Raw genomic sequence first — 17,854 nt, 5'->3', positions numbered from 1 at the left:
GAAATCTCTCCCGCCATTCTAATCATCTGAGAGCATTGTCATACACATAATCAGCAGAGGAAACACCTCTTTCTGATGACTGGATATGGACTGTTAGCGATGAAACATCAAAATGACACCAATGGTTTCAGACTGAACGGACAAGAGGAAGTGCCATTAACTGATGTGGGAAACACTGCAATTGGAATAGGTCTGGTATGTGTGATTGGGTGGTGTTAAGGGAGCAGGGAATTAGGATTTCACTTTTGAGATGAATATTGGGGGAAAAGCACAAAGCCTAACTCAGGGCTATATCCCAGGACCTTGGCACCATGACCTGAGCTGAAGGAAGATGCTTAACTGACTAAGCCATCCAGGTAGCCCTGTATAAATTGTTCAGACAGTTTTTTTCAAGATTTATTTATTCGTAAGAGACACACAGAGAGAGACAGAAACACAGGCAGAGGGAGAAGCAGGCTCCATATAGGGATTCTGATGTGGGACTGGATCCTCCAGGATCCTGCCCTGGGCTGAAGGCAGGCGCTAAATCGCTGAGCCACCCCGGGATCCCCTGATTAGACAGTTTGGACACACAAGCCTACTCGGTAATGATCTCTATGGAGGTCAAGCCTGTCTTGGTGATTGTTTTGTTTGGCATAGTTCCTGACACATATCAAGTACACAAATATTTTAATTGTCAAATGCAAGATGCCTCTCAAGGTCATTTTTATTGTGACCTTTTTATGTGACCCTCGAGTCCTTTTCATCAGCTGAGTACTTCCTCCTATGGCAGGACCTCACACACCATAGTGTTCATCACATTGATGTAATAATTTATCTGCTTCCTCAGTCCAGGTTTGGATTCAAGTCTATTAAGTGGTGCCATGCACCAACCACTATCCTAAGCCCTGGGGATATGAGATTCTATTGTAATTTTTTAGGAGAGAAAGGGTGAGAAACTAAATCATAAGCAGAGGCAGTAAACATAGAGGAAAGGGGCAACGTGAGAAATATAAAAATTAGAACCAGAGACTGACTTGATGTATGGTTTGAGCAAAAAAGTGGATGTATAGTGATATTCCCTGGCATTAGAAAGGAGTTTGACGGGGCAGAGGGGTTTGGAAACTTTGAATTAATTTGCATTCTCTTTGGAGCAAGATGGAGCTTCCTTCTATCTATTGGCTATACAGTTGAAGCTCAGAAGAAAGACTAGAGCAACAAAGTGACTTTGGGAATCATTAGTATATTAACAGCAATTGAGGTTTGGGTATGGATATACAGTTCAGTTCTCCCCTTTTCCCAGATAAGCTGGGGCTCAGAAATGTTAAGTAACTTGTCAAATGTCAGAGTTAGGATTCTAACTCTGATTTTTTTTTTCACATTCCATTCTTGTGACTTAGGCCTTAAAATCTGCATCCTTTCTAAGGGTCACACATTTGGCTTGAAAATGGTAAAAACACATGCTTGAGGATTTTGTAATGTTTTCCTTGTGTTGTAGTTTTGCTGCCCTTTATTCATGTTTATTATCTTTCTCTGAAATCATTCTCTGGTCTGAAATTTCAGTCAGAAGTTTCCTTCTGAAGGAGACCCAAATTTTTTATTCATACAGACCTTATGTTGAGTGGAATAAGCACAACCTTCAGCTATGCTGTTCTGTTGTAGCCTCCTTAAGGGCAGGATTCCAGTCCTCCTTCCACGGGCACCATTGCCTGCCCCAACTCAGTTAATGGAGAATTAGGACAGGTCCATTCACACCTCTTTGGGAGGTCAGGGAATATTAATCTGATGGCCACCATTAAGAGGTCCACTTTGAAAAAAAAGAAAAAAGAGATCCACTTCGTGGCAATGGCTACAGAGGCTGCTGGTAGTGCTGGAGTTGAGGGTGGGAATGCAGGTTGACTGTAGAGGAAGTGGGAAAGAGCTCTAGTATTGACTGAGTATGGCAAGTTATTGGAGGGTTCTTAAAACAGTCTGTAGGAGGAACTTCATTTAGCCTATATGTAAGGGAGTATATAGACAAGATATGGGGAGATCAGCTTGCCTCTCAGTCTTTCTCTTGGGTAGTTCTTGGTAGTTCTGGCATAGTTCATAGAATTTCACATTATCTTTCCCTTATTGATAAACACATATTACTATGAAATAGCCAATTATTGGATAGTCCAGAAAAACCAAAGGGGCCACAGTCGCTATTCAGTGCTGAGCAGCTTATCCGGTTTAGAGTCTCATGTGTGGCATTAAATTCTGGATCCCTGGCCACCTTCTGTGACTGTTTAATGGAACAGAACACTTTAGAAAAGTTTCCTAACTGCTTTTGTTTGTCTGCTTTAACCGTAAAAGTGGTTCTAAAAAAAAAAAAAAAACCAGTAAGTGGTTCTGATGCTTTCTGAAATGCACGGGGACATACTGAAGAAAGGGGGAATGATGACAGGCACCGAGGACAGGAGTAGGCAGACTAATCGGTGCTATCTTTGGCTGGGGAGAGGACAAGAGTCATCCTCTGAGAAGACACTGGGCAGATCCTGGGAGAGGATACAGCTGAATTCAACACTGTACAATGTGCATGAACACATAAAAATAAACATATACACTCACATAATCATGTGTATGTATGTTCAGGAAGGGAAGACTGGTAAAAGGAGAAAGTGGAGAAGGATTGCAGTTATAGGTGGTATAGAAATGAGACATAGCAGTAAGGTTGGGTACAAGCTGCTGGCAGTACTTGACAAGATGGGATGTCTTTAGAAAAGACAAGATTGAATGTCTTTAGAAAACCACTTGTGTTTGTGGTTCTTTCCCAGCAGTTGCAAAACTTAGACAGCTGCTCTTAAGTACACTAAGGACAAACAGATTGAAACTCAGATTTACTCACCTACTTTCCCCCAAAGCACTTGAACCTTGGGTTGACTTCCTGACTCCAGACTCTTTTGAATGCAAAGTAAATTGGTTTTGTTCCCTTATCTTACCCTCATCAGGAACATGTCAGCCTCTGTCCCAGGTACTCAGACGTCCATCTACATGCTCCCACTCCCTGATTCTCTCCCTGCCAGCCCTTGGGAGTGGGGGACAAGCCCCTCTTCATGGCCTACTGTGATCTCCATTCCAAAAGTCACTCATTCCATGCAGCTGGCAGGCAGTAGAGGCGAGCTATGGGCAAGAGAGTTAGAGCAGCCTCGCAGATGAGTTCTCCAGAAAGATCTTGCCAATTACCAACAGGGAGCAGAGGAGGGGAGATTCTATCATTTGCTTTTAATATCCTGTCATATTAGCTACCTGCTTTTGATAAACACAAAGTACCTCCTCAAGGTTGGAGCACTGTGGTACTCCTCTAAAACCCTCCCCTGCAGACTGTGGGCCTTTACAGGAGTCATCAGTGAATTCTGCCTGTGGGATTCCTGGCCATTCCTTCTTGTCACTACAATCCTCCTCAGGTCCACATTGCTCCTCTGGGCCCAAGGACACCAATGGAAAGCCATGATAGAATTCAAGCCTGACCTTTACGTAGCTTACCTTCTCTGCTCAAGCCCCTTTATCCACAGTCCAGGGAGGCTGGGAGGAGTTGTGTGGAAGGCTGACCCAGCTTAAGTGTGGGTTAAAGCGCCTTCTCTAGTTGGGAAGGACATTTTAGCCTCCCCTCATGCCTTCCCTTAACACACCACAGTGGAGAGAAGGAGGAGACAGACAGTTCTTTGCTTAGAGACATGGATGTATTTTGGGTGGCACTCTGCCCCACCTGTACATTAATGAAAATGACAGCAGCAGCCCTCTTCAAGGGACACAGATGTTGGGGAGCCTACAAAGTCTTTTGATTGTATTGAGTCTTCTTGAGCAGACCAACGTTTCCCTCTAAGGTGAGAGGTGAGATCTAGGGTGCATTCCCTGATTGGGTGACACAAGCCATTCGAGGACAGTGCCTAGGGCAGTGGCGAGGGTGGTCCAGGACTGAGGCAGAATGGAGTTGGTGAGAATGGGAGCGGTGCCGGAGCTTACTGTCTGGGGAATGGGGTCCATCCAAGAAGCCCAGGCACACCTGCTTCTCGGTGGGGGAAGATTGGGCCTTGGAGTCCCCTCTTGCCTTCTGATTGTTGGTTTGCCCCACCGGACTTTTGGCAGGAGCCAGGATCTTTTGTACATTTTCTTTTCTGGGGTTGGCCACCTTCCCAGCTATAGAGAACATGGATTCCTTATGCCCTTTGCCTTTCATCTTGGAGTTAAAACAGTACAGGAAGGATTTCATCCTACTTCTCAAGCCTGCTTCTGGAAGGCTGGGCCTCTTGTGAGTATGGACTGGCATCTCCTGTCCCTGCAAAACCTGACCTTTCAAAGTTTGGCCCTGCAAAGGCCTAGGCTGAATGAGTTGGCCCAGGAAAGGCTGGCCCTGTGATGCCTGGGGCACCATAGGCTGGACATTCTTAGGAATCCTTGCTGGCTTGAGGATGACATTGAGCTTGGTTTGACTGTCGTGCAGGTCATTCTTCTCAGATACTTTCACCCCAGGGATTCCTGGAGATGGCTCTGGAAGCTTAATCTGAGGGTGATGCTGGGTATTGTGTTCAAAGGGAGCAGCAAGATGAGAGCTATGGCTCTGTCGCTGGGGGCTGCGGGGTGCCCTATTCAGAAGTATCCCTTTTGGCCTCTGGGCTTCATCGGGGTCGCTTATTTCTCTTGTAAAGGAGCATGCAAACCCTGCATCCCCTTCCCCATGGTCTCCTGCCAATTTGGGTTTCCCTGGGTCCTCTCTCTTTTCTGCCAGCATGGGGACGTGGGCTGAGTCCTTGCTCTTGCCAGGGCTTTGGGGCTCAGGACTCCAGGGCTCCTCCAGGCTGGGGCTGTTCACACTGGCTTGCAGCTGAACACAGAGCACCTGGGTCTCCTTCATGTCTCCGCTGGGCGGTGAGATCTTGGAGGCCCAGTGGGCAGAGCCATGAGGTACTGCTCTTGGACTAGGCTGCTTCTGGTTCTTCTGCACTGCCTTTAACTCAATGGCCAGCTGTTCTTTCAGGTGGAGCCATTCTGGATCTGGGGCACGAGGAGCATCTGGTGGGATGGGGAGATCCTGGAGCAGTGTTTTTCCTTGATTGTTTAGACTCCTGAGAGACTCCTGTGTGGATGTGTTGTCTGGGGTTGCCCCAGTTTGTTCTCTGGACTGCCTTGCCTTTATGGGAATTCCCAGTTGTATCTCTAGGATCTTCTTTCTTAGATGGAAATTTAGTTTGGCTAAGATGGGTTTTTTGAGTGTGTAGAGCTCAGAGGCCTCTGCCTGGCTTTCTAGAGGCACCGCCTTGATCATTTGTTCCACCTGTTCTTCCACCTGGCGCTCCTCTGCAGTGTCTGCACAAGTCTTGTTGGCATCTTGAAAGCATGGCCCAGGACTCAGGCACTGCTCTTCAGATGAGATCATCTGAGTCAGAGGTTCAGTAGGGAATTCGCCAGGTCCAGGCACCATTCCTGTGATTACAGCTTGGGTAGAGATTGCCGGTGCCATTGCCCTAGAGAGAGCCACATAATAAAGAGCAGGCAGCCCTGACAAGAAGGCAAGGTACTTGTGCCTCAGAGTCGTCTCCAGTTTCTCAATGGCTCCCTCGGACAGGGCTTGGGGCAGCTTAGTGTGTTCAGTGACAGCGTCTGGTGGGGCTTGTTGCTGTTGATCAAGGGCCGTTGGTATCCAGGCCACATCTTTCTGTTGTAGGGCAGGGTCAGTTGTGGCCTGTAGCTCCAAGGGCTTGCCTTCTGGGATGCAGGTGAAGGGAGCCACTTGCCGGCCCCCAGGAATTATGCACTGCCAAGAGCTACATACACAAGCAGGGACCTTGCCCTGGTGAATCTGCCCACATTTGGAGTTGATGTGGCTCTGCAATATTGCCTTAGCCTGGTCAAACAAGTGTGGCATGGGGACTGGTACTTGGTCTGTGACTGGAGAGAATGGGTCACCGGCCCCAGTGGCCTCTAGGGCCGTGGGTTGGGGAGCATGCACATTGGCTAGGGTTGTGCTGCTCCAGGACAGAGTTGACTGATCAGTGGAGGACAGGAGCAGTTGGATGGACTCCTGGATCTTCTGGGGCAGGCCCCAGCGATGGTGAATCAACTGCCGCTGGAGATGGAATTCCAGCAGTCTCCGGCCATGCTCCGGGAAGAAAACTAGTTCCCTAGTGAGGACTGTGATGGGCTTCACTGGCCAAGAAGTTTTCTCAGGAGACTGGGCCCTGCCATAGGGCCTATACTGCATGGGGTTCTGGGTATTCTGAGGTCTCTGAAGAACAGCTGACAAGCCCCATCGAAGCTGGAGCTGCCTCTGCAGCAGGTGCCATTCCAAGGCATTGCACTCAGCCAGCGTCAGAAGTGGGACACTGTTTTGAGGTTGTTGGTTGTCAGATGGAACGACCCAGTTTTGGGAAGATGGGGAAGAAGATGCATCTGACTGGGGTGGAGTTTTAGGCAACAGAGGGAGGATGGAGAGGTCCTTGAGAAAAGGGTCCTTCAAGGGATGCTTGGACACGCTCCCGTTCATGGAGAAGTTTTGAGAGCCTAAAAAGGTGTTAACCAGGGACTCACTGTGCAGAGATGGGGGTCCACAGAATAACTGGATGTATTTCTGCTGCAGATGGCCCACTGAATCATGATTCTGGTACCCAGGAAGTGCATAGAGGCCACTTGAGTCTTTAAGGGCTGGAGAGGGCAAGGTCAGAGCCATATGGTTTGGGATTTGCTGCTGGTGGTGTCTTTGTTCTGGGCCCATGATGGACCACTCAGAAACCCAGAAGGCCTGGGTAGGCTGGTTAGCCATACATGAAGCCCAGTTCTCGCAGGAATAGGGCCCGAGTGTTTCGATAGAGAACTTAGAAGTATTCTTCTGGATGAAAGAAACTGGTTGGTTATTGATAGCTTGGCAAAACAAAGGTGGGTTTGGCATAAGCTGCCGCAGGGACTCCTCCACACGTCTGGGTAGCCCCCACCTCTGGAAATGCATCCATTTTTTCACATGTACTTCAAGAAGCCTCAAGACTTCAGGACTGAGGAATGGCAGGTGGGCAGGGAGGACAGTAACCATATGCCAGGCCATAGGGTGGGTCAGTGTAGTGATTTCTCGGTTTAGGGTCTGCAGAGAGACCTGGGAATTCAAGGGCCAATGCCCTTGGTTTCCACAGACAAGGCTGGGAGTGCTCTGTATCATCTGCTGCTGGTTCACTGGAACCTGAGGCTCTTCAAGTCTTAAACAAGGCATAGTCTCTGGGACACAAGTCACCTCCGGAATTTGAAATCCCTGCCCCAGCTGGAGGTGTTCAGCCCAGCAATCATGGATCCTGAGTGCATCAGTTGACTGGACAGCTGATTGTGTTAAGCATTTCTGATCCATTAATTCTAACACTGGAGGCGTTGCAGATCGAAATGTAAGTGCTTTGCAGTGTAGGGAACGTTGCTGCAGACTCTGTTCAAAAGACACAGTAGACATGGACAAAATCTCTAAGCAAGAGGAGCCCTGCAATGGTCCTGATGAAGGGGAAGAGATCAGGGTGTTCTCACCTACCAGCAACTGCTGAATCTCCAGAGCCATGGCATTGCAGATTTGGCAGCAGGTATCTGCACACAGGAGCCGCCGCACACTTCCTTCCTGAGGAAGCCAGTCCTGGCTAGGAAGGGAAGATGGCAACGGTTACTGATGGAGTGACACCTGCTTCTTTGTTTTTCTCTTTAGTGCTTTTTTAAGTCGTCTCCATGCCTAGCGTAGAGCCCAATGTGGAGCTTAAACTCACAGCCCTGAGATCAAGACCTGAGCTCAGATCAAGAGACAGACGCTTAACTCACTGAGCCACCCAAGCACCCCAACACCTGCCTCTTTGAATATGTGTGGCCTGGAGATTTGGCCCACCTTCCCCTAGTCTTGGAACCCCAGGGCATTTACCCATCTCCTTTTCCTCCTAGGAAAGTGCCATTGGCAAGTTATGTTGGGCTGGGTTGGACTGAGGGTCTGGAGCTTGTTGGGCAAGGTCTCAGACAACGCATGGAAACACAGGGCCATGAGAGACACTGGGACGTGGGGTGCATTCTCTATTGGTCTGTGTTGAGAAACTACACCAGGAGAAGGGAACCAGGCAATGGTGGGGAGCCAATGGTTGGCTGAGGGGCAGCACCAGGAACATTACAGAGGGAACCTCCAGTCAGTCTCTTCTGGAGCTAAGAAGGCCACAGCCTGGCATTCACTATTTCTAAGCTGTGGAAAATATGGTGTTTGTGGGAACTCTGCATTGTGGGGCCTATGGGGTGTCCCAGATCCTGTACATAGTCTCTTGAGAGCCAATTCCCTTCCTTAGAGATTTTAGGAAGAGGATAAAATGACAGACTCCTTTCTGAGGGCTGTCCCAGGAATTGGCCTCCCTGAAGACAAAACCATGGAATTAATGTCAGCAGGTTTTATGGGTCTGCCCTTGGATGGTTGCAACAGGAATATGACAATGGTGATTTATTTATATATGCATTTATCTATTCTCTTGACTGGATAGCTTGCCTTGTGGCTGAGCGCAAACTCATGTAGAGTCTTCAATGAATTACATACTAGCAAAATCCTGACTTTCAGGACCACTGTGAACCTAGCCTAGAGCAAAACTGGGAGACTCCCCCTCCTGAGACACCTGATCCCCCTCTGCCCTGGCAACTCTCTCAACCAGTGCTCAGCATCCACTGTCTGACTCCCTCCGGGACATTTTCCCTCTCCTGGTCCCTGCCACAGGCCAACCAGAGAAATCGTCCCAGGCCAGGCTGGGAATTTGGAGGATGCAAAGAGCAAGTGATCACCTTCTCATGACAGAGAGCAGCTCCCACGGCTTATCAGCTTCTTCCTGACAAAATCTCCTAGCTGAAAAACCAGGAGAGTGTTAACAAAGAATGAGAGGATGCAGGGGCATCCTATAGGAAGCTAAAGGCCTTTGAGGAAGAGGAGGCTGAAAGCCCCAACAGTCAATGCTCTAAGGCACATATGCATACAGCTTAATCCACTACAACATACTGTCCTAGACCTCATTTCATTTGATCATCACAACCACACTGCGAGTGAGGCAGGATCGTGAGGTGCCCATTTCATGGATCACAGACTGAGAGATGAAGTCATTTCCACAGGGTGGTAAAACTAGTAAATGACACAGCTAAGGGCTTCTGTCCTCCTTCTATATTCTTCATTCTCAAAGGCAGGTGTAATGTAGAGATTTTTGGAACATTCCCAGGCTCTGATTTCCCACCCAAGAAAGTGTTCTGGGAGAAACTGTCAACTGAGGCAACTGGAGCCTTCAGTGGTTAGAGCACCTGGTTACTGGCTCCAGGGCTCGTAGAGGGATAGGAATCAGGGGAAACTTGCCCATAGTGAGGCGAGTCAGAAGAGAGTGAGACCGTACCTCTTGATGCTGCATCTCTTATCCTGACTTTTCGGTGACGCTTAAAGACAAAATGTTAGAGTATAATGTTGGGACACCTTTTTTTAATGTTTAAAACCAGACAAAGCTGATATATATTTCCCAATCCCCTTCTATATATCTGTGTCTATATTTTACTTACTTTCCTAACTTTGCTTTCCATATCCATCTCTTTTCACCTCAACATTTCCCTTCTCTGCTTGTGTTTGATTTATTTCAAGGCTCTTCCATATTCTCATTTATTTCCCAAGAGAAGTTATGCATGAGGTTTATGATGAAGCAAGAGAAAGAGTGCAACAGATTAAAGGGTGTGTGGGTGTAATAGCTAAAGGATTTCTGTTAACAAATGCCTATCGCAACCACCAACCAGAAGAATCCTGCTAATTGGGAGGTACTCTGAGATCCAGGATGTAGATTCCATTTCATCTAGGTCTCAACTCCAACCAGATCGAAAGGTTCTTTATTTTCCAACTAGAATACACTGTAAGATGGCCTAGAAAGAAATTCTTACTAGTCTCTGAGAAGTACCATATAAGAGTTACTGATTGCATGGCATAAAATTTAGGGGGCGTGGGTGGTAAAAGGAGAGACTCTGAGATCTTAAAAGCTTCTTATCTGAGGCTTAATTAATTAATCCATGGTCATAAAGTTTCCCTACCTGGCAGCAGATCCTTTGAGGTTCCAACCTTAATCCATGGTAACTCTTTGTTACTCGCCAGATAATTAGAAGAATAATAAAGATGAAGCCATAGGTATATAAGGGATACTTGAAATCCCACAGAACAAAAGTATGGCTCAACATGGTCTAAACCTCATTAACATGAAGATACTAACCATCCCTATATCTAGGCATTCAGGGTCCTGATGCCTAATGATTCTCAATGTTATGCCTTATCATCTCCACCTCATAGATGATGGAACCAGGCCATTAGACTGCATCACAAAGCCCTTCTGTTTCACAAGGCAGGTGTTGTGTCAAAGACTTTTATCTGTCCTAGGGAAGCTTATGTGGTGATTAAGTCTGTAGGTGAAGGTGCCTGGTTGTCTGTAAGGGTTACAGAGCCTGAGACTAAAAGTGTCTACTTATAGGCGGTGTCTATGTCTCCACTTTGTCTTTACTGTACATATCCTACAGCAGCCTGATGTCTTGGCTCTCTCCTCTACAACTATCTGGTCACCTGTCCCCAGAAAACTGAATGTTTAGGGACATAGGACACCTTTTGTGGAAGAGTGGTTGGGACAGAGGACTCTCCACTAACTCCTCCACCTGTACAGGAGCTATATCTGTGAAGCACACATGAGCTTAGGGAGGGCAGAGTCTGGTTATGGCTTGAGAATGGAGAGCTATGATATTACAGGCATTGGGTGATGGAGAATCAGCAGTATCTGAAGGGGCCCATGGCTTGTATAGGAGGAAAAGGGCAAGGTGACATTTAAATGCCATTGTGGGAAGCAGGGAGAAATGCCTCCTGGTCTGTGTGGCCTCAAGCTTACGCATAGGTGGGAAGAGATATAGACACTGCCTTCCTTGGAGATACAGTAACAAGATTCATTTATTGAGCTCCTTAAAAGTTGGTTTTCTAGAGATGTTTTTTACCATGTTATAGAATTCTGTCTGTTTCTGGATAGGACTACCTTCAGAGAGGCATTAGTGGCCACTTCCTACTCAAGGTCATAAGCTAGTTGGTGATCATGGTTTGAGTAGAGTATCAACTGATCTACTCTGGATACATGCTGTTTGCCTGAAGGAGGGTTTTTGTTTTTGTTTGTTTGTTTGTTTCTTTTTAACTTGGATTTCTTTTAAGATTTTATTTATTTATTCATGAGAGATACACAGAGAGAGGCAGAGACACAGACAGAGGGATGGAGAGCCCGATGTGGGACTCAGTCCCAGGACTCTGGGATCACACCCTGAGCCGAAGGCAGGCGCTCAACCACTGAGCACCCAGGCATTCCTAACTTGGATTTTTGAAACCTTTCAGCAAGCCATCTGTTTTCTAATTCATCCCTGGGCCCAACACTTCTATTCTATGCCCATTTATTTATACATTTGTTACCTGATTGACCTCTGTGGTTATTGTCATATTTCTCCAACACTGAACTTCTGAATTTCCCTGAGAGTCTTACCCTGCTGACAGCAATCTCACAGCCAAAAATATCTTTGTGCTCAAAGTCTCTGAAGAGGCTATTTTGGTAACTTCTCCAGCATGCAGTCCTCCACCCGGCTGGCATGGTGAGCCCTCAGTCTGTGCTTATCCTAAGCTTGGAAGTGTCAAGGGTACAAAGACATTTGAGTTATGTTGCCTTCCTGCTCTTGAGGCACTTAACTATCTGCTTACCAAGATAAGACTAATTCACACAAAGCAGGAGCCAATAATCTAGAACAAATAGAATTGCATATTATTTGCAACGTCCAGGTTATAAATATCACATTTCGGAGGAGAGAAACCATAGTAAGGATCAGGATGGTCAGAGAGGGCTCCCGGGTAGAGTGACAGAGAGGTTGGGTCTAAAAGTGTAGGCTGTGGGGGAAGGAGCATGTTCCAGATGGGAGAGAAACTTAAGAACGAAACTAGAACACAGAGCAATGGGCCACGGAGTGCATTTGGCAGTGAGAAATGTAGTGTATCTCTAGCAGAGGTGGAGATAGGTGGATTAGAGGGGACTTGTGGCAGAAGATTGGGATGAGGTCTCTTGATGAAGGGCCAGTGCATTTAACTGATTTTAATGTTTGAAACTGTGTTTTATAAAGTAGGCATACATAGACACTGTACAACATTCAATGGGCAATGGTATGTAGGAAATATGTATGCTCACCCTTGTCTCTCATTTCCCAGCCTTCCTCTCTCGAGTCATTTATTCCTATCAGATTTCTGTGTATCTTTCCAAATGAGTCTAGCATAGCCAAAAAGAAATGAATTATGCTTTTCTTCACGAATGGTAGTGTGACAGTTTCCCTTTTATTTCATTTAATAATACACATATATCTTGTATGTACCATTAAGTTAACGGCTGTAATGTCTTCCTTGATATAACACAATTCCTCTTTAATTCTTTATTAATAGATATTTAGTTGTTTATAGTCTTTTGCTGTGAATAAAATGCTGACACAACCTTATATTATAAATCTATGTTACACATGTATGAGTATATAGGTAGGAAAAATTTCTGTGAATGAATTGACATTTTAACAATATTAAGCTTTTTGATCCATGGATATGGTATATCTCTCCATTTATTTAAGGTATCTTTAATTTGTCTCAGAAATGTTTTTTTTGTACAAGTCTTATACATATTTTGTGAATTTACCCCTATTTAACATTTTATGATACTATTTTTTAAAAAATATTTTTATTCATTCATGAGAGACAGAGAGAGAGAGAGAGAGAGAGAGAGAGAGAAAGAGGGGGGGGAGAGGGCAGAGATATAGGCAGAGAGAGAGAAGTGGTCTCCCTGCAGGAGCCTGACGTGGGACCTGACCCTAGGACTCCAGAATCATGCCCTGGGCCGAAGGCAGGTGCTCAACCGCTCAGCCACCCAGGTGTCCCTTATGATGCTATTATAAGTGATATTGTTTTTTAATTTTAACTTCTAGTTTTTATTGTTAATATGTAGAAATAGAATTTGTTGTATCATATCCTGCAATCTTGTTAAATTCACAGTTGTAATAGCTTTTTTGAAGTAAATTCTTTAGTATTTCCAAAACGATGATAATGTCTGACAATTTTCACCTCCTTTTCCAATTTGAAAGCCTTTTGTTTCTCTTTTTTTACCCTATTTCACTGATTAAAACATTCAGCATCATGTTGAATAGAAGTAGTGAGAGCAGACATCTTTGCCTTGTTACTGATCTTAGGGGGAAAACATTCTTTTTTCTGCTCCTCAGACTTGTAAATTTCAAAAGTCCTATTTTTACATCTGCTGATTCTTTCTTCTGTCTATACAAATCTGCCATAAAATTCCTCTAGTGAACCTTTCCTTTTACTTATTGTATTTTCAGATTCAGGATTTTTAGTTTTGTTTTTTGTTTTTGTTTTAATACTTTCTATCATTTAGGGCACCTGGGTGGCTCAGTCAGTTAACCACTGAACTCTTTATCTTAGCTCAGGTCTCTATCTCATGATTGTGAGTTCAAGCCTGCATTGGGTATCATGCTGGGTGTGGAGTCTACTTTTTTAAAAGATTGGATGTCTTTGTTGATATTTTGTTCTTTTTTATTAAGTTTTATTTAAGTAATCTCTACACTCAACATGGGGCTTGAACTCACAACCCTGAGATCAAGGGTTGCACGTTCTGACTGAGCCAGCCAACTGCCCCACATTTTGTTCCTTTATGATTGCCTTTAGTTCTTCATCTATGTTTTCCTTTAGCGTATATAATTTTTATTTATTTATTTTTTATTTATTTTATTTTTTTTAATAGATTTATTTTTTATTGTTGTTCCATTTGTCAACATACAGAATAACACCAAGTGCTCATCCCGTCAAGTGCCCACCTCAGTGCCTGCCACCCAGTCACCCTCACCCCCCACCCACCTCCCCTTCCACCACCCCTAGTTCATTTCCCAGAGTTAGGAGTCTTTCAGGTTCTGTCTCCCTTTCTTTTTTTTTTTTATATATAAATTAATTTTTATTGGTGTTTAGTTTACCAGTGTACAGAAAAACACCCAGTGCTCATCCAGTCAAGTGTCCGCCTCAGTGCCCGTCACCCATTCCCCCCCACCTCCCGCCCTCCTCCCCTTCCACCACCCCTAGTTCATTTCCCAGAGTTAGGAGTCTTTATGTTCTGTCTCCCTAATATTTCCCACACATTTCTTTTCCCTTCCTTTATATTCCCTTTGACTATTATTTATATTCCCCAAATGAATGAGAACATACACTGTTTTCCCTTCTCTGATTGACTTACTTCACTCAGCATAATACCCTCCAGTTCCATCCACGTTGAAGCAAATGGTGGGTATTTGTCGTTTCTAATGGCGGAGTAATATTCCATTGTATACATAAACCACATCTTTATCCATTCATCTTTCGATGGACACTGAGGCTCTTCCACAGTTGGGCTATCGTGGACATTGCTGCTATAAACATCAGGGTGCAGGTGTCCCGGCGTTTCATTGCATCTGTATCTTTGGGGTAAATCCCCAGCAGTGCAACTGCTGGGTCATAGAGCAGATCTATTTTTAACTCTTTGAGGAACCACCACACAGTTTTCCAGAGTGGCTGCACCAGTTCACATTCCCACCAACAGTGTAAGAGGGTTCCCTTTACTCCACATCCTCTCCAACATTTGTGGTTTCGTGCCTTGTTAATTTTCCCCATTCTCACTGGTGTGAGGTGGTATCTCATTGTGGTTTTGATTTGTATTTCCCTGATGGCAAGTGATGCAGAGCATTTTCTCATGTACTTGTTGGCCATGTCCATGTCTTCCTCTGTGAGATTTCTCTTCATGTCTTTTGCCCATTTCATGATTGGATTGTTTGTTTCTTGCTGTTGAGTTTAATAAGTTCTTTATAGATCTTGGAAACTAGCCCTTTATCTGATACGTCATTTGCAAATATCTTCTCCCATTCTGTAGGTTGTCTTTTAGTTTTGCTGACTGTATCCTTTGCTGTGCAAAAGCTTCTTCAAATTGGCAAAGAAGAAGTCAAACTCTCCCTCTTCGCTGATAACATGATACTCTATATAGAAAACCCAAAAGACTCCACCCCAAGATTGCTAGAACTCATACAGCAATTTGGCAGTGTGGCAGGATACAAAATCAATGCCCAGAAATCAGTGGAATTTCTATACACTAACAATGAGACTGAAGAAAGAGAAATTAAGGAGTCAATCCCATGTACAATTGCACCCAAAAGCATAAGATACCTAGGAATAAACCTAACCAAAGAGGTAAAGGATCTATACCCTAAAAACTATAGAACACTTCTGAAAGAAATTAAGGAAGACACAAAGAGATGGAAAAATGTTCCATGCTCATAGATTGGAAGAATTAATATTGTGAAAATGTCAATGTTACCCAGGACAATTTACACATTTAATGCAATGCCTATCAAAATACCATAGACTTTCTTCAGAGAGTTGGAACAAATTATTTTAAGTTTTGTGTGGAATCAGAAAAGACCCTGAATAGCCAGGGGAAATTTCAAAAGGAAAACCATATCTGGGGGCATCACGATGCCAGATTTCAGGTTGTACTACAAAGCTGTGGTCATCAAGACAGGTGGTACTGGCACAAAAACAGACACATAGATCAATGGAACAGAATAGAGAATCCAGAAGTGGATCCTCAACTTTATGGTCAACTAATATTCAACAAAGGAGGAAAGACTATCCACTGGAAAAAAGACAGTCTCTTCAATAAATGGTGCTGGGAAAATTGGAAATCCACATGCAGAAGAATTAAACTAGACCACTCTCTTGCACCATATACAAAGAAAAACTCAAAATGGATGAGAGATCTAAATGTGAGACAAGATTCCATCAAAATCCTAGAGGAGAACACAGGCAACACCCTTTATGAACTCGGCCACAGTAACTTCTTGCAAGATACATCCACGAAGGCAAAAGAAACAAAAGCAAAAATGAACTATTGGGACTTCATCAAGATAAGAAGCTTTTGCACAGCAAAGGATACAGTCAACAAAACTAAAAGACAACCTACAGAATGGGAGAAGATATTTGCAAATGACATATGAGATAAAGGGCTAGTTTCCAAAATCTATAAAGAACTTATTAAACTGAACAGCAAAGAAACAAACAATCCAATCATGAAATGGGCAAAAGACATGAAGAGAAATCTCACAGAGGAAGACATGGACATGGCCAACATGCACATGAGAAAATGCTCTGCATCACTTGCCATCAGGGAAATACAAATCAAAACCACAATGAGATACCACCTCACACCAGTGAGAATGGGGAAAATTAACAAGGCAGGAAGCCACAAATGTTGGAGAGGATGCGGAGAAAAGGGAACCCCCTTACACTGTTGGTGGGAATGTGAACTGGTGCAGCCACTCTGGAAAACTGTGTGGAGGATTTTTTTGTTTAATGTTTCCATGGGAGAGTGAGGACTTGGAGCTTCCTAGTCCACCTGTTTTTTCTACAAATATTGTTGAGCTTTGTTTTGTAATTCATTAAGTTACTTGGAACAGTTTGATGCTTTCAGGTGTTCCTTATAAACACTATTAGGCAGATCCTACCAACGTTTAGTCCAAGATTTATTTTTACTTACTGTTGAGTCAAGGCCTTGTTTATACTCCATCCAATGTCCCATTTATTTTGATGTTTTCTACTCTCTGTTGGAATAAATACTTTTTCTACCTCTGTGTGATCTCTCGGTATTATGCTTTTATATCTTAGGAATTTTTAAAACGTCCTATCTCAGGTACTTTTCTTACATGCATATACTGACTAGTCCCTTGTGAACACTTGAGGGAGACCTTCTTCAGATCTTAAGAGTTCTCTCTCTGTCCAGCACTTTCTTTTCAGATATGATGCCATGGCCATCTCTGACTCCCAGCTCTATCTCCTCAACTCATAGACTGTCAAGTTCTACCTGGGTTCCTCCTTACTATACCACAACCTGGGAACTTTGTCCAGGCCATAAGCTCACACAACTGTAGAGCTCACCTCATTGATTTCCTATCTCTCAGTGATCTCTGTCATTTGTTGCTTGATGTCTAATGTCTTAAGAGTTATTGTATATTTTGTCTAGTTCTGTAGTTGCTATAGATAGTAGGGTAAATGTGGGCCCTGTTACTCCATCTTGACCAAAAGTGAGAGTCTCGACAGAGTTGTAAAGTTTTCTTTCTATGGTTCTTACTTTATTTTAATTAGGGCTTATTCCTATGTTTTATTTTATTTTTGCTATTAGAAATAAGTGCTATTCAGTTCTATTTACTAACTTCATAAACAGGATTAAAAATTTCAGTTTATTTCCTTTGGCTTCTGTTATCTGAACACAATTTTTATATCTTTCAGTCTAATTTTTATTCCTCTTTTTTCCTTGTCTGATTATGTTGGCTTGCATAGAGTTGTCTTGCTCCTACTTTATTTAGTTTTTTAAAAAATATTTTATCTAGTTATTCATGAGATACAGAGAGAGAGAGAGAGAGAGAGAGAGAGAGAGAGAGGCAGAGACATAGGCAGAGGGAGAAGCAGGTTCCCTGTGGGGAGCCCGATGCAGGACTGGATCCTAGAACTGTGGGATCACGCCCTGAGCTGAAGGCAGATGCTCAACTGCTGAGCCATCCAGGTGTCCCAACCTGCTCCTACTTTAATGAGAAGGTAGATGTTGATGATTTTTGCAAGAAGATTTTTAAAGATTGTTAAAGAAGATGTGATATATATGTATATATCTTTCTTTACAGATACTATGCATACATTTTTTTATGCATACATTTTTTAATATTACTCAGACATAAGAAAGGAATGAAATCTTGCCAACTACAGTGACATTGATGGAGCTAGAGGGTA

At 44.0% G+C, this 17,854-nt stretch overlaps 1 protein-coding gene across 1 annotated transcript; it reads right to left on the bottom strand.

Annotated features, from left to right (window-relative positions):
• Nucleotides 1-3,696: 3,696 nt before the first annotated feature.
• On the bottom strand, nucleotides 3,697-10,179 carry LOC112912646 (protein SPATA31F1-like). Its single transcript, XM_072728021.1, has 4 exons — nucleotides 10,036-10,179; nucleotides 9,360-9,399; nucleotides 8,767-8,827; nucleotides 3,697-7,604 (listed from the first exon to the last, which is right to left on the bottom strand). The coding sequence occupies exons 1-4, from the start codon at nucleotides 10,177-10,179 to the stop codon at nucleotides 3,842-3,844; spliced, it is 4,008 nt and encodes a 1,335-aa protein (XP_072584122.1). The 3' UTR covers nucleotides 3,697-3,841.
• Nucleotides 10,180-17,854: the final 7,675 nt, after the last annotated feature.

The sequence above is a fragment of the Vulpes vulpes genome, chromosome 12, assembly GCF_048418805.1.
Source record: "Vulpes vulpes isolate BD-2025 chromosome 12, VulVul3, whole genome shotgun sequence".
Lineage (NCBI taxonomy): Eukaryota > Metazoa > Chordata > Mammalia > Carnivora > Canidae > Vulpes > Vulpes vulpes.
This window is presented reverse-complemented; position numbering and strand designations above follow the sequence as displayed.